Here is a 17,008-nt window from a genome sequence, read left to right on the forward strand (position 1 = left end):
ATCAAAACAATTTTACCAATATTTTAAGGGGTTTGCTTTTGTCATTTAACATGATCACAAAAAATCTCCTACACACATAACATTTTGTGGGACCCACATGTTTGGAAGAAGAAAAAAAAAACTACGACATGCAAAATGAATCTCTATAGCATAACACAATCATTTTTCCTACAACATAACTCTTATAAAACCCATATTTCAAACGCTTTTACGTTTTTACGATTTTTTTATATTACAATTTTATGTTTTACGATTTTTTAATCCTTATCAGATTTTACTTAAAATCTCGATTTTTACGACATTCATTTTAAGGATTAAATTGAAAATCTACTTAAAAAGAAAAATACCCGTTTGAAAATTAGAGTGGGCCGCATCAAAAGCCTGGTAGGTCCATTTGCTCGGGCCTTTGGTTTAGGGGTACGGGCTTTATCTCACCGAGGCAATTTAAAATTACAATTCCATTTCCGCAAAATAAACAAAAGCTATTTTCGTGTTGTTCCCTTCTTGCCCTAAGCCTCGACCCACTCCGGTGATTTTTGCACAGTGCTAGCTGCTGGTCCAAACCGGTAACTGGTAAGACTCTCTCTCGCTGTGTACATTCCTTTAGCATTTCATCCAAGAGTAACAGTTACTCGAAGTCTATGAATTTGTTGAGAATACTCTTTTCTTGAATCATAGATTGCCAAGTATTCCACCTGTTGACAATCCAAGATTCCAGACTTTTCGTAAATATGAAAGAGATGCACCAGGGCAAAAAGATTATAGAACTGGAGTGAATGCTTCTTTTTTTTTTTTCTCTTTTTGTTTTAAAAAAGAGAAATATGTCTACTGCGTTAGGACCATTGTCTGTGTTGTTGTTTAATTCTGGTGACTTTGGCTTACTTTGAAGGAATTTACTAACTGCTAGGTTTTTGAAAGAATTAATGGGTGCTGGAGAACTTGAAACGAGTCGTTTAACAAATGCAGGAGCTGAGAACAGTCTTCACAAGCAAGCTGATCAAGCTACTGATGCTGTATGTGTCTGCTTGAACCTTATTTACGTTTATCAAATTCAGCTTCTAATATATGTCACGTTTTGTGTTTGTGTCTGTGTGTGTGTGTTTTTGTTGTTTAGCCGCTGAAAAGGGCAAGGCAGCCGAGGGAGTTGACTTTTCAGGATATGTATCAAAACCAAGACCTGTTCGATGATGACGATGACGACGACGATGATTGGGAGCCGTTGGAGTTACCCAAGTTTGTGGAAGTCACCAAGTGGTGCTGCAAAAATTGTACTATGGTTAACCTAGATGACGTTGTCCATTGTGATGTATGTTTGTCATTCACCTTTTCATTGTGTGCTACATTATTTATTACGGGTTTCTTACGTAGGAAATTTTATTCTTTCATGGATGGTTATTGATCATGAGCTATGGGTGTCTATTTGGTGGTAAACTACCATTGCTATGACTCACTCTTTATTTATTTTTTTTGAATATTTTAGTGCTATCTTCTACGTGCAGATATGTGGAGAGCATCAGGATTCTAAAATCCTGAGCCATGGGTTTTTTGCTTCTCCCTTTGCAGAAGATGAGGATACGGCTGAGGTCCAGCCAAATATAAAAGGACTGAGAGGTGAATATGAATGCTTGGCTAATAATTCTCTTATGGTTATAATCGAGTCAAAATGGTTTTCTGTACTTTGTTTTGGTACAGTAAATAATCTTGGTTTTGGGAAGCAATATATTCAAATTCTCCTTTCCAAGTTTGTCGAATGGTTGCCTTTATGGCTGGTCATTGAAGCTGTCATAGGCAACGGTGCTTTTATTATTATTTTCAGAACTTTATCCATTTGTCATCAAAATTTATGATCACTCTGTTTGCTCCTCCTCATTCTATTTTTTTCATTTGGTGTGGGGTGGGGTGATGTAGGATGGGAGGCCTAGGGTTAAATCAGTAGCACTCAACTGTAGAAGGTTGGTCTTCTGGTTAACATATAGGGAATATAGAAGAAAAGCATATGTTGTTAAGAAAAATTGAAGTAACTCCATACAGCATTAAAAACCCTTTATATAGGCAGAAACCCTAATTAAAGGCATATCCTAATCCTTAGCTATATCTGATCCTAGCTGTTTATGGCAACTTGAATAAAAAGAAGCTGAGAAACATCTACATCAACAACACCTTTATCCCAAAAAAAGAAGCTGAGAGGCATAAAATAAAAGTAAACCCATTTTTTTTTGGTAGGTTTTACAAACGGAGAAGATGTGTGCATTAGAAACACAAAATCCAAGGCAGTTTGGTGTAATTTTCTCTTTTCTTGTATACAAATTTGTATGGAGGGGGTGTTTCTACGTCAAAATTTTTTATACAGGCCGGGTATCCCTTATTATAAATTCAAAGGGGTGTTATTTCTCTAGGGTTTCCAAACAGCAGGGGAGGTCAGTACAATTTACTCAATTATTTCTGGTTTTTGTAGATCCCTATGTTGATTATTGCTTAAAATATTATCATTTTTATATGGTTGTATGTGGTTTTTCGCTTTGGGGTGGTATTAAACTACAAATTTATTTCAGTTTTATCCTTATATTTGTAGATGTTGACTCACAGGAATCAGCGGCAAATAGTTGTACAGCAATTGGCTTTGATGAGAGAATGTTGTTACATGCAGAAGTACGGTCCTGCTTGTCTTATTTATTCCCTTTTTCATCCCACTTCAAAATTGATGCTATGCTTTATTACTAGCCTCCTAGCAAATAGAGATCTTGTTAATTTGGGTTAATATCCAATCATATAAAATTCCTTTTATTTCAATGAAACATTTGTGTTTCTGTGTCTTGGTTTTGTGCTCACTGAAAATATTGAACTGGAAAACAGGAAATGTCAGTTCTCCCCTTCTGTAGGAATGATATAGACTGGTGTATTTGGGGACAGACTGCAGACTTTAGTTGATAATATATATCAAAGTGGGGCCTTTTCTTTACGAGGATCTAATGCTAAATATGGAAAATGTTTACTTCCAGTTAATTCCCATTTTTAATCATGTGCAGTATAATCTTTACTTTTTATAATACCATAAACTATTTTCTGATTTAGTTAATAACTAAAAGCATACTTGAATACATGCATGATATTTACGTATAATCTTTTAAATTTGTATATGATTTGTTTTCTCGTAAGCTTTATGTGCTTCAAGATTATACCACTTTCACTATAAATATCATTCTGAATTGTTTCCAAAATGTTTCTATTTCCAATGCAATTGAAGTGATCTCTAAAAATGTTAATTCATAGCTTGGCTCCTTTAGAAAACATTGATACCAATATCAGTATTTACACTATCACTTTGTTCTATATACGGGTGTTATGTTTTTTATAATATATATATATATATATATATATATATATATATATATATATATATATATATGTATGGAGAGGGGATTCCTCCAGTTGGTTCCAGTTGCTACTAAAAATAAAGGGTAAAATCTTTTCAAATTAATCACAAAGGCCCGGCTCTTACACTCCGTACTTCTAAGGAACATCACTTCAATATTTTTCTCTCTACATATTGCCATTTTTAAACCAGTTTTAACTTATCTATAACTCCATCTGTTTAATTTAATAACAAAGCAAATTTGATGGATAGTGAAGTCATTTTGTATTAAAGACAAATACATAAAAGTTTCAACTCATTTACTGCACCATCTCTCCCTTTCTCTCTCCGGTTCTTTGTCTATTGCAGTATAACCCATAATGATCTCCTTAGAATTGCATGTTTATGTGAAAGTCAACATAAAACCATGTTTAAATTAGTTAGGAAGTAAGGGAGGAAAAATTTGTACAACAAATATATTCCTATCTGTCTAAATATTTTTGCCTGCTTAATGATCATCTGGATCCACCCTTACTGGAAAGTTTCACACTTTCACTATTTGAACAACAAATATCTTAAATCTATATGATTGCAGCCAGCATACTTAAGTGGACAATAATTGGATCTTTATTTTTTTCCCTATTGGAAAGAAAATCAGCATTTTGTGACATTTATTTACCTTGAAATATATTTTACCCTATAGGTATATGAGCTATTTTATTCTCTATTTCCATCTTGGCAAGACATGTTGCAGCAATTAAAATCAGATTTAAATTATGATTCAGAAAATTTTGACCCCTATGGGATTGTGATTCACTTTAGGAGTTGGCATTGCCAATGGAATATGGTCTACAAATGGTTTGTTGCTTACGTCCTGCTTTATTAGGAAAAACTGCAAGGTGCTGGTAATGGGTACTGGACAGAAAATGAATAAATGACAGAGAGAGATAGTGCAATAAATGTGTTGACACAATATTTTAGTTATTTGTTTTCCTGAAACAAAATTACTTTACCATCCGCCAAAGATTGTTTTGTTGTTCAAATAAACAAATGGGTTTCTTGTTCATTTTAAAATGTGGAGGATGCCGTCCTTCACATTGTAGGCATGAGTGTATCAAAATCATTCTTACTCCATTGAATAAATTCTCATAGGATTAGTGTTTTACAAAATCAACTTTTGGATTGTGAGTGAAAGGGAACCTTGGTGTAATAGTCGGAGATGTCACCATGTGTTGTGGTGGTCACATGTTCGAGTCGAGGAATCAGCCTCTTGCCAGTGTAAGGTAAGGCTGCTTGTGATATGCCCACATAGTGGGTCCAATGTTTACTTGGACCTGCACAAAGCTTGAGCTTTGTAGCACCATGCTGACCCTTTTAATTTTTAACCGTTGGATTGAAAGTATACTTTATGCATGTAATGCATATAAAATTTCACACTAATCCAAGATTGTTTCGTCCTCCATTGGATTACATAAAATTAATCTAAAACATGATATACAAGAAGAAAGTGAAAATATGTACCAAATGATCACATTTAGTTGTTTAATTTTTATGAAATTTGATCTGCAAGACCAACTTGATAATTAGGTATAATTTAATGGTTATATTGGTTAAAATCATTGTCTACATACAATGAGTTATTAGATGGTATAATAGTATAAAATTAGTGTTTTATCATTTTTCTTTGGTAAAAGAATAAATTTTGTTATAGTGAAGAGAGGAGAACCAAAGAAGAGAAGAAATCCACAAAGGTGTATAACTTTTTTGCATTTTTTTTTTTGTCACATTCAGTTTGGTAATGAGAATATGGGACAGCCCTTAAGTTAATTAACATGTATGAACCACTTGGAGTGTACTGAAAAATTTTAAATTCATTTCTTAAAATTTAGTGTATAACCAAAGAAGAGAGGAGAACCAAAGAAGAGAAGAAATCCACAAAGGTGTATAACTTTTTTGCATTTTTTTTTTTGTCACATTCAGTTTGGTAATGAGAATATGGGACAGCCCTTAAGTTAATTAACATGTATGAACCACTTGGAGTGTACTGAAAAATTTTAAATTCATTTCTTAAAATTTAGTGTTGTGGAATTTAAATGATCTATGAAGATAGGTTCATTTTATGTTTTAGTTGGGTTGTATCATATACAGGCTTTTTAATACATTGGAGGTTAATCAGGGTTCTCATTTTTTAAAATCATACCTTTTGACGTACTGTCGACCTGAGTCCTCTTAACCTGTGGTGTGGAACGGCTGTTATTCCGCTTCATCCTTTTCTTTTCTTTTCTTTTTTAAATTGGAAAAGGCTTCTTTGTTTGAGCCATAGTCTACAATAATTTCACTACAGTAGCACTGTATTTTGGTGCACCTTACACGTGATAAAATGATCCATGTGCTTTTTTTCCCCCTTGGAATTGCATATGTCTGCTTATGTGATAATATCTTTTCTGGTGGTTGCTGGGTTAGAGTAGGTTGAAATGAAATCACATCTGCACCCTGAAAGGCCAGATCGTCTTCAAGCCATTGCTGCTAGTCTTGCTAGAGCTGGTATTTATCTATTGTAAATATTTGCTGTAATTTTTCTTTCTGGGTTACTATCGAAATTTTCAAATTAGCACTACTGCTGATTTAGTTTCAATTTTAAATTTATATTTGATAGTATTATCGATCCACTGCATCAATTTTCCGAGTTTCATGCAGGTATATTTCCTGGAAGATGCTATTCAATTTCTGCTAGAGAAATCACTGAAGAAGAACTTATTTCGGTAATTGATTTCCACTATATCTTGGATGAATATGAGGCATGCAAGTACACATTTCCAATGCCCATGTCAATGCTTTTTCAATGATGAATATAAAATGGGGCCTCAAACAAATGCTATTCAATGACTAGACATACTTATTAATAATTTATTCTGGACTATGTTTTTGGTGGGTGTATTAATGGAAAATCTGACTTGTGTTTAAATAAGATGTATGTCATGAATGTATATGCTTTGGGACAGAAGGATTCAAACCTCCAAATAGTGGGACCAACGACCAAAAACTGTTGCCTTATTTTTCCATGCCTCATTTTTTATTCAACACTAATAATCACTATTATTAGTATTGGTTGTTCATCAGTTCCAAAATATATATAAAATATATTATTGCCGATTGTCTTTTGGGATTCTATGATTATGTTAATGAAATCTATGAAGTAACTCTTGGATAATCACCCAATTTTAAGTCTTTAACTTATTGGAATTGAAGGTTCATTCTTGGGAGCATATTGAATCAGTGGAAGTTACAAGCGATTCAACATCTAGGTGTGTTAATCTCTCTCCGTGTCTTTCTCTCTCTCTCTCTCTCTGCATATTTTATTTCTTCTTCCCTTTCTCCTCTTGACTTAGATATATTGTTTTCAATACAATCTGTACTTTTGTTGGTCCTCTTTGCTGGTTTTTATATCTAGCCATAAATCTCCACTTACCAATGAGTTAAATTCTTATCATGTATCATTTCCTGTATCCTAATCCTCTAATTGGACGGGAAAAAAAATAAAATATATATATATATATATATATATATATATATATATATATATATTAAATTCTTTAGTTTTAGGATGCTTAGTGCTATTGCTTTATATTGATAGGATATTTTCATTATTATTAATATCTCATGTGATTGCTGTACCCCAACTAGTTTGGGATAAAGGTGATTTTGATGTTGATGTTGATGTGATTGCAGTTATTTCACTTCTGACACATATGCCAATGAGCATTCCGCACGTGCTGCTAGGTTGGCTGCTGGGATATGTGCTGATCTGGCATCAACAATTGTTTCTGGGCGTGCCAAAAATGGATTTGCTTTGGTATGAATCATTGAGTTATTTCTGATAACTGTTTTCATAAATTTAAGGTTTGGTATCTATTAAGTTAATGATTTTTTCTAACTAAATTAGGTTAGGCCTCCTGGTCATCATGCTGGTGTAAGCCATGCGATGGGGTTCTGCCTTCACAATAATGCTGCAGTGGCAGCTTTGGCAGCTCAGGCTGCAGGGGCTAGGAAGGTGCTAATTTTAGATTGGGTAATGTCTTCTTCACTCATTATATGTCTTAGTTAAATCAAGTGATTTTCCTGAAAAGCAATTTTGAGTGGGGCATTCACTGTTATTAAAGTATGAGTTGATTGTGCTTTGTGATTATTGCAGGATGTTCATCATGGAAATGGGACACAGGAAATATTTGAGAAAAACAAATCGGTGAGCTGTGTTTGGTATTTTTTTTTTTTAGCTCTCCTTACCGTTTCCGTGAAATTTTAGCAATATGCTAATCCTGCTCTGTATTTATATTTTTTTCACATTAATTTATTCTGTTCAATTTTTGTTTTAATGCGGCTTTAGGAGCTATGCCGCTAACTTATTTACTTGTGCTAATGACTTTTATCTGTTCTGTAGGTCTTGTATATTTCATTGCATAGACATGAAGGAGGGAAGTTTTATCCTGGTACTGGAGCTGCTGATGAGGTAGTTGACTGCAGACAATTAGGGTGGAGAATTTTTTTTTAAAAAAAAAAAAAACTGAAAGGGATTGCATTAGTAATTTAACTTGGGTAATCTTGACGACAAATGGAATTGGACTTTAGGTGGCCTTTAGTTTTGTCCTGTATATATGATTTTATAGGTTTTGTGGATGGGAATTGGTTATATAGAGTTCAGCATGATGTTCCCTCGTAAAGAATTGGAAGGTGATCTGCTGATGTGAATATACCATTCTTTGAGATGCTTACTGTTGAACTTATGACTTGATAATGGTATGCTGGCTAGTGTTTTGAATTCTGAGAAGTGTTCATAAATCCATTTTTATATTTTCAGGTTGGTAGTATGGGTGCAGAAGGATATTGTGTGAATATTCCATGGGGTCGAGGAGGAGTTGGTGATAATGATTACATTTTTGCATTTCAGAACGTTGTTCTTCCTATAGGTTAGTTTATATTTTGGTCTTGTGCGATTTATTTAATTTGATTCCTCGAAGATGGATTGATCAATATTTTCAGGACTGTGTCTTTTAGGAAAAAATGTAAAAATGATGAATTAAATAAACTTTAAGAGTTTAAGTTAAGACATTTTGTTTTTCTGATTTCTATTTTCTCCCCCTGCCCCACAAAAAATAATTAGGATTTTGCATGACAGAAGATTCAGTCGAGACTTGCGTAGAGAAGTAACATTGTTGTAGAGCTGAAACCTTTCTGCGCAGGACCTCTTTTTATGACCCAGGGAAAGTAATTTAATAATTAATGCACCAGAACCTATTTGCTGAGCAATATATCGACATTTGAACTATTTGTCAAAAGGTGATCATATGTGATCAATTAACGTTTTTGGTGATTGAGTTAATTTGCTTGATATGCTGCCCTGGAAGATTAATTGCTTGGCAACTAGCAAGACCTTCAGAATTAGCTACGAGTGAAAATAAATTTAGTATAGGATGCCTAGGAGTATTGGATTATAGCACATATGTATTTTTAGAAAGTGACTTCGTTGTTTTTGCATATGATAGTCTATTCTCCCCATCCCCCTGGGTGGTATCTTTCAAAGTATACAATATTCTCTGCTTAAACATTAATAGTGAATGACTTGTTTTTTCAGCTTCTGAATTTGCTCCAGATTTCACCATAATATCAGCCGGATTTGATGCTGCAAGAGGTGATCCCCTAGGATGTTGCGATGTAAGAATTTTATTAACTCAATCTTTATCTTCTGTTTGTTTTTTCAATTCTTTGAATTGCTTAATTGGACTAAATTCCCCAGCAAGACTATGCAATAAATTACATCAATTTACCATAAAAATGTCCCAATTTGCCTTACTGTCTGGTTTTCTTTTCAATACAATCTTCTGCTTTAGTTTTTATTGAGAATTTAAAGCATTTAATAAATGATAATAACCAAATTTAGCTATAATAAATCAGCATTCTAAACTCTTATCAATGATGCAGGTTACTCCCTCTGGCTATGCAAAGATGACACACATGTTGAATGCCCTCTCTGGTGGAAAATTGCTTGTTATTCTTGAGGGGGGGTTTGTGGCTCATGCCTTTAGTACTTGTTTATTCTGCTAGGCTATGTTTTGCTTCAAATTGATTTATATACATTTCATTGCAGCTATAATCTTCGTTCTATATCATCATCTGCTACTGCAGTAATCAAGGTGAATTCTTTTGCCATTCATTATCTGTGGTGATATCCCTGCTTCAGGCGTGCTTCCTCTTTCTCCTGTTTTTATTTTTTCCTCCTTTAGGATAAAGGGTGTATTTTAATGGTCATTTAGATTTTTCATATTATATATATATATATATAGGCAATCTATTGCATGATTGTGACAGGTGAGAATGATATATCAACTTATTTTTTTCTTGATAATTTTTGGTTTCTGACTTGGCTTCTACGAAACAGGTATTGCTGGGTGAGAGTCCTGGATGTGAACTGGAAAATGGTTTCCCTTCCAACGCTGGCCTGCAAACTGTTCTGGAAGTCCTCAAAGTTCAGATGAATTATTGGCCTTCCTTGGGACCCATCTTTATAAATTTGCAGTCACAATGGAGACCGTACTGTCTTGGGAAAAAAAGTGAGGATTTGATTTGTATTTATTGAATTTCACAGCCTTATTTATTTGTGAAATTGTTTTATTTTGAAGGAGGAAAATTTTTTGCTATCTCATTCCCTGCATTACTAATATACTGGGCACAAGATTATAATCTAGTATTTCTGGGGAAGCTTCACTTCTGAATACCTGATTTCTACTACTACTACTATCATTACTTTTGCAGGAAAACAGATTAAGAAGAAACGCCGAGTTCAGGCACCAATGTGGTGGAGGTGGGGACGAAAAAGTTTCTTATTCCATTTCCTGAACGGCCATCTTCGTGTAAAATCAAAGTGATTTTGTTGTGCTGATGAAATTTGCAGTACAGTTATACCTAGTAATTGTCAGCATGTTGTATATTCCATCTTGATTCAGGATAATATGATTTTTGTTTGGTCTTTTTAAAAGACAGACTTGTGCGGAAGGGTGAGAAAGAAATTGGGGGAAAGGGGCAGGGTGAGAAAAAGGAGTACCGGATAAAAAATGACTTCCCATTTCCTTGTTAAGGTCTTTTAGAAGTTACCAAACGTGGGAAAGTGAGTATTAAATAGCTTTCTACTCGCATTTAAAAACGAATTTGTATAAACTTTAAATAGATGTAGTTTGTCGTGTTATCCTTTATTTTTATCATCTCCCCTTTGTTTTGAATCCAAAAATTTGTAAAACAAGTTCGTAGCTTATCCAAAATTTTGGTATGCTTATATTTTCAACTTTGAATTATGAATTCTGTTTTTGCCGCATTGGTAGAAGTCGAACACAAGATATATTTCAATTTGGGCAATGCTAAGAATAGCTTTTGTTGTTTTTTATTATTATTATTATTAATTTGTATAACTCATTACATGCATCTCAGTAAAGAAATCTTCGTCCACTGGTTGATAGTAGAGCTCATTACGTTTACAAGCATCTCCTTTCAATTTCATGCATACATAACTTTACGTTCTTTTAGTAGGTATGTCTGCATGTCAATAGTAGGCTCCTGTTTTGGGGTAGAAGAAATTTACAATTAGGAGATACTTGCGCTAATCCGGGGTCTGCTAGGTCTCAGATTAATTGAGTATTTACATTGGATTTACAAATAAACAAGATAATTCACGTCTGTAATCTGCAGGGGAGCCAACCTCTTTTTGGCAACAGTAAGCTTTATTTACCAGTTTTCCATGCATAGGCAATGAGATGAAGCATCGAACATTCCTGTGTAAGAAGGCCCTGATGCAAGATGCTTGAATCTGAGGGTTAAATGGACATTCCAATCCAAGCTGAATATGAAAATTTTAACCTAGTTTTCACGTTATCGTGCAATCACCACTTGGTGTAATTTGCAGGACATAATGGCTTTAGTAGTTGTGGAGTATTCTTAAGAGGTAATTCTCAGCGGACCCAGGGCCAGTGGGAACGAATACAACATAACCTGTTACATCTCTATTGTTATGAAGCAGCTTACAATGGAAGCAAACAGATTGACATGTCTCTTGTTTGGCATCCATTAGATGAATTGAACTTTATTGAACTATATGTATGGATCTTGTCTGAAATAATTTGGAGCTAGCAGGTTTTCTTGTCTACGTGTGCAATGAGTGAGAGGGTGGAGATTGAAGTGAGGGAAGGAATACACAGACAGAGCCATAGACTTACCAATTCCTCCCTCTCTCCTCTATTATACGTGTGTGAAATTGACACATTTTATGCTTGATATAATATGAATTCGGATGTTTTTAATAGAGTGACATATCATTTATTATCTATTTTAAGTGAATACTTGATGCCCACTAAATTGAATGTGTCTTTTTTTTTGGTAAGAGAATTGAATGTGTCTTTATTGAGCTTTGCATGAACTCATGGGTTTTTGTGGATATTTGAGGCATAGTTACTAGAGTTCTAATAAAGAGATCTTAAATTGTAACTTTTGCTACATGTCTTGGATTGAGTTGATTTTGATGTATATGGAAAGCTATAATTTTTTATTTTATTTTATTACAATTTTCATGAAGATGTCGAGTGTAGCAAAACGATCAAAAGATGACAGCAACATTTGGAGATTTCTTTACAGAAATTTTCGTAACTTGACTCATTTTCACAAAAACCTTAAATTCTTATAAAACTAAAAAAAAATGCGTTTAATTCAATATGCATACAAAATTCGCTAAAATTAAGTAGCATGATCTTTTATTGAAAGCATTCAAATTCATGGCATGATCTTTTACTAAAACATTCAAATTCATGTTAAGTCAAATATAAGATGGGTGTGGATTTTACAGAGAGTAAATACCCCAAGCTTGTACATTTACTTGTTCTCAGAGCAAGAAAAATCTAAGTACGAACAAGACACGACACCTTTGAAATGATAACAAGTGCAAATAAAGTTCTAAAGAAAGCTGCAAGAGACTTAACATGTCATTAACTTATCAAAGCTTTTAGAGCCAACCATTCAAAAATAAGCTGACTTTCAAAAATAAGTCCCATGAACTTACTCGCTCATTAGATGAACATATCTGACAAATCAAATAGAAAAAGTCGCTACTCAATTCTTTAGTTTCAAGTCTACAACTCTATTCTTTAGTTTCAAGCCTACACTTCATCAAGAATTATCATGATTTTTTTAGTAATTTATTTTCTCCCTTTTCCCCCCATATATATATAGAGAAATAAACTTTGCAAGTGCTTGAACTGATGACTGTGTGTCTATTATACACATCAATAGTTCTTACCAAAATGTTCAAATTATATAATATTTACCATCTGAGTTGTTAACTGGCTTATTGGATTTGTTAACCCTTGTGTGAACCAAGCATTAGCTTCCCTCATCTCTCGCACTTCAGTAATCATTTCCTCCAATTTTTTGAATGCTTAGTATAAAGAATCAATTCAACCCAAAAGTTTAAGCTGTTGGGTGAAGCTTGGTTTTTTATATATCTCAACATACCTCCTCACACGAGAGCGCACTGGGATCAAATCCGGTATAACGAGGCTAAGATACCATGTAAAGAACCAATTCAACCCAAAAACTTAAGCTGTTGAGTGAGATTATATTAATGATTTTTTATATATCTCAACACTTAGAAAGCAGTTTCCTAGTAATGATGCTCTCCTCTCCTCTTGACAAAATCAATCTACAATTTGAGAAGTAAAATAAGATGGTTGAAAGTGATCATAGGTAGAAGGATCAAATTTATTTTCATTTTCAAAACACTACGTTCCGTTGTTGTCGTCAGAAATTAGAATGATTTTGCAAATTATTATTATGTGTCTCATAATTTGAATTGTCAAAAAAATTCGTAAAAGAATTATGTAGATAAGTTAAAGTAACATGCATAGGACTTGAATACACCTCACAGTTAGTGTAATTAATTTAAGCACAATAGTGTGAAGGGCAGAACAAACCTTTTTTTATCCTGCAAAAAAATCAAATTAATTGAGAGAAAGGGGGAAAATTTCCAAATTTGAATGATTAGGAGTGCCCTAGTACTATATGTATTTTAAGGCTACAAAAAAGCTGTTTATTAGTTTCTCTAGCATCCTGAACAAGGGTGAAAGTTCTTGAGGTAAAAGAGACATGACTAACTTGAAATTCATTCGCTTCAATTCCTTGGCATTTAAATTTATATCTTTCACCATATACACCATGAGGCAATTCTTAGCATTACATCCACCACCTAACAGGAAAAGTGGCAAAATCAACTAAAATATAGTCTGTACCACCACATTAACTCATGAATACCATAGGATTCAACAAATTCTTTGCATAAACTAGAGTAGAATTTAACATAAGACTTTGCACATAAAAAGGGGGGGGTTTCTTTTTCCTTGTGTCACACATAAGTTTCCCTCTAAAACTAACTAGAAAGAGTTGTTATTGGTGCATGGTTGGAGGTGCCATTGGGTAAGCAAGAGGAACAACATAAGGTGGATGAGGATGGGCATGAGCATGGGCATGGGGATGGGGATGGGGTCCAGGAGGAAGCATGACAGGAGTCCCAACTGCAGATGCCATATGCCCATGAGGAGCAGCCACAGGATGTCCAACTGGTGTTCCATACATACCTAAACCAGCACCTATATGGGGCTGAATCCCTCTATTCTTAAGTGAGTGTCCCACAGCCATTGTACTTGAAGGGATTGTGCTACTACTATGCTGGCCTGTAATTGGTGCCTGATTACTAGCCACATCTCCATTGTTTACACTAGTAATATCATGGATACTAGACCTCCTTCTGTCTCTATTCATGGAATTCAACCTTATGAAGTACTTTTGTGCATGGCTTGCCACTTGAGTTGGAGTCCTAGATATCACAAAGTTCCTTGAAATGCTTCTCCAATCTCCTTTCCCAAACTTATCTAGACCAAGTAAAAATAACCTGAAAAAATAAAAAATAAAAAATAAAATTGTTAACTACCCATGTTACTTGGAATCCCATGAAATTTAGTGTTATATATACATATATGGAAGCATATAAAATAAGAGGAGAAAATATATGGAGTGTATTATAAATGTAAATGGAAAGTACCTGTGCTCCTCCTCTGTCCATGGAATTCCTTTTCTCCTTTCTTGTTCTGATGACCTTGACAAGCTTCCTTTACCACTATGTGTGGTGGATTCATGTCCTAATCCAGAAAACCCACTTCCATAATTACAATTTGATCTCTTATCTGAAGTTGTAGCCTTGGAAGAGCCATGGAAATCCTTATTTGAAGAAGTAGTTTCCTCTGAAGTATAGTTTGGAAATGATATATGACCTTTCTCTATTGCACTTACATCATCTACTAGTACCTGGTAATGTTGCTTCACTTCTTCCATGCTTTTGTTTGGAACAGCTGAAGCAATCTTCTCCCATTGCTCTTTTGAGTCTTCCTCAATCCAATGCATAGCAATGGCATTCTCAAATGCTTTTTCTTCTTCATAACTCCATATGGTTCCACTTGATGACATGGTGGCTCTTGGTTGGATTTGGAGTTATGGTTACAAGTTCAACTTTAGAGGATGAAAATTGTGAATTTTGTAGATGAATGTGTTTTAAGTTATTTTTTCTTGTGTAGATTTTGTCTCCATTGGACAGAAGTAGCAGAAGGGGTGCGCATGATAAGGAGGAGAATCACAATGTGTGTAGGATAAGATGTTAAGTGGTATCAAACAATCAATTTCGAGAGGACCACACTCTGTAATTGAAGGGATGTGTTATTTGTCATGTTCATTCATATCTTTTTTTCTTCTTCTTTTTTTTCCTGTTTGCAAATTTCTATAAAAGAATTTTCTCTCTCTCTCTCTCACGGTTACACTGCACAAATTGTTGGTATTTTCTTTCTTGACTTTTGGAGACATGTTGGTAATCATAGAGCGTGTAAATGAGTATGAGAAATTATATTTACACTTCAAAAACATTACGTTATATTTTGTTCAGGAAAAAAAAAGGGTAGAAACAAAACTGTACTAAAAATGTATATTTTTCTTATTTAAAAAGAAAATAGAGTTAAAGTGGTGTGAATTTTTTTATATACAAACATCATTTCTGAATGAGTAGGCCCAATAGAATTTTTCTTTGCACATACAACCATAATCAAATGGAATCTCCACCATACTAATAAATAGACCATTCGTGATAAAGACTTACATGTTCATTAAGTTATGGGTTCTTTTTTTACCATCTCATTTAATGATTTAATATAAGAGACAACATGTAATTTTCCTACACGGCTAAAGTTTTCTTGTCACTCCTTCCTACTTAAATAGCCTCTTCAATTAAATTAATTGTGATTGTGTTTAGTTTATCTGACACCCTGAATTTAATAAAGCAACAGTTAACTTTTAAGCTATGATTTTAGTACATTTAGATTTGACTTAAAACCGGTACTGTCATTCTTAGGTTTTTAGATTATTATTTTTTTAATTCCAGTAGTATTTTTACAATTTTATACCTTTTATTTTATTACATTTTAGGGTTAATTGATATCATATAAAAAATATTGAAGATTCCAATTATAGTAATTTAATAATAAAGATTAAGAATAAATATTTTCTTTCAAATCTCAAATTTCTATTTAACCTTATGCATTCCCATCAAGTTGTTTATAATCCAATGAACATTATCTATACTCTATACAGAAATGAAATTCAAATATGATATCATGCTGCCATAAACAAACTTCAGAAAGTACAGAGCACATGCCCCTACTGCCAATAGTATTATAACATTTGTCTTAATTAAAAAATGAAAAAGAAAAGAAGAGACGTGGCGAATTATCCATGTCTGCTATGCGAGGATATGAACCACATGTAAGTTTCCCTTTTCACAAAGTGGAAAATATTCATTCGCATTATGAAAGAGTCTAGAAGGATACAATCTACATCTTAATCTTATAAAGTAAATACAATGTTCCCTTCAAAGAAAATGTCAAGTTGCAGCTATATATATATATATATATATATATATATATATATATATATATATAATACAACCTCAAGTTGCACCATAACAACTGAAACTTCTATGTTGCTATTCCCTTTTTACCTACGTCAATTAATTATGTACAAAATAAACAGTACTATGGCACCAATAATTAAGTTATATCATTGAATTTATTTCTGAAGCTGTTTTTGAATTGTATCGATATTTTTTGGACAATTTTTTATATATAAAGTTGACGAATTTACGCACATATTGAAAATCAAAGATTTATATCAACAGTTTCTCTTAAACATATATCAGTCAGAAGTGACATGTTTCGGATACTTCTAAAAGCCGTAGAAATTTATCATGAAGCAATAACTAAGCATTTCTTAGTGATTAAGACATGGTGATGCTTACCGTATAACTACTTCGCATTCACTGATGATATAAACTCGAATTTGGTACACCATAAAACTTCAAGTTATCCACTTCTTTGATAAAACTAACACCCGTATTGTTTGAAGAGGAGGTATATTCTAACTACTAAAATTTTTCACTATCAACTTACTACCTATCTAATCACCATTAGATTAATATTTTCTCTCTCTTCAAAAACTTTTTAACATTCTCTCTCTTTGATCCAATGGTGA

The 17,008-nt window shown here is 33.6% G+C and overlaps 2 protein-coding genes across 6 annotated transcripts; one reads left to right on the forward strand and one right to left on the reverse strand.

Moving 5' to 3' along the window:
* Nucleotides 1-471: 471 nt before the first annotated feature.
* Nucleotides 472-11,661, forward strand: LOC133305916 (histone deacetylase 15). Of its 5 annotated transcripts, none has more exons than XM_061506167.1 (18): nucleotides 472-573; nucleotides 679-1,013; nucleotides 1,115-1,306; nucleotides 1,500-1,611; nucleotides 2,351-2,649; nucleotides 5,821-5,896; nucleotides 6,050-6,114; nucleotides 6,602-6,657; nucleotides 7,082-7,205; nucleotides 7,296-7,421; nucleotides 7,545-7,595; nucleotides 7,791-7,859; nucleotides 8,208-8,316; nucleotides 8,982-9,061; nucleotides 9,329-9,411; nucleotides 9,495-9,540; nucleotides 9,786-9,957; nucleotides 10,160-11,661. In XM_061506167.1, the coding sequence occupies exons 2-18, from the start codon at nucleotides 924-926 to the stop codon at nucleotides 10,270-10,272; spliced, it is 1,863 nt and encodes a 620-aa protein (XP_061362151.1). In that variant the 5' UTR covers nucleotides 472-573; nucleotides 679-923; the 3' UTR covers nucleotides 10,273-11,661. The 5 variants fall into 5 exon arrangements, with proteins under 5 accessions (XP_061362151.1, XP_061362150.1, XP_061362153.1 ...); XM_061506166.1 differs by having other exon boundaries at nucleotides 491-573; nucleotides 908-1,013; XM_061506169.1 differs by having other exon boundaries at nucleotides 491-573; nucleotides 908-1,013; nucleotides 2,594-2,649; nucleotides 10,160-11,660.
* Nucleotides 11,662-13,532: 1,871 nt separating this feature from the next.
* Nucleotides 13,533-15,043, reverse strand: LOC133305919 (transcription factor SRM1). The gene is made up of 2 exons (XM_061506177.1): nucleotides 14,481-15,043; nucleotides 13,533-14,330 (listed from the first exon to the last, which is right to left on the reverse strand). The coding sequence occupies exons 1-2, from the start codon at nucleotides 14,900-14,902 to the stop codon at nucleotides 13,826-13,828; spliced, it is 927 nt and encodes a 308-aa protein (XP_061362161.1). The 5' UTR covers nucleotides 14,903-15,043; the 3' UTR covers nucleotides 13,533-13,825.
* Nucleotides 15,044-17,008: the final 1,965 nt, after the last annotated feature.

Source organism: Gastrolobium bilobum, unplaced genomic scaffold (assembly GCF_033153095.1).
Source record: "Gastrolobium bilobum isolate Gb01-03AN ecotype WA unplaced genomic scaffold, APGP_CSIRO_Gbil_v1 utg22961, whole genome shotgun sequence".
NCBI classification, from domain to species: Eukaryota; Viridiplantae; Streptophyta; class Magnoliopsida; order Fabales; family Fabaceae; genus Gastrolobium; species Gastrolobium bilobum.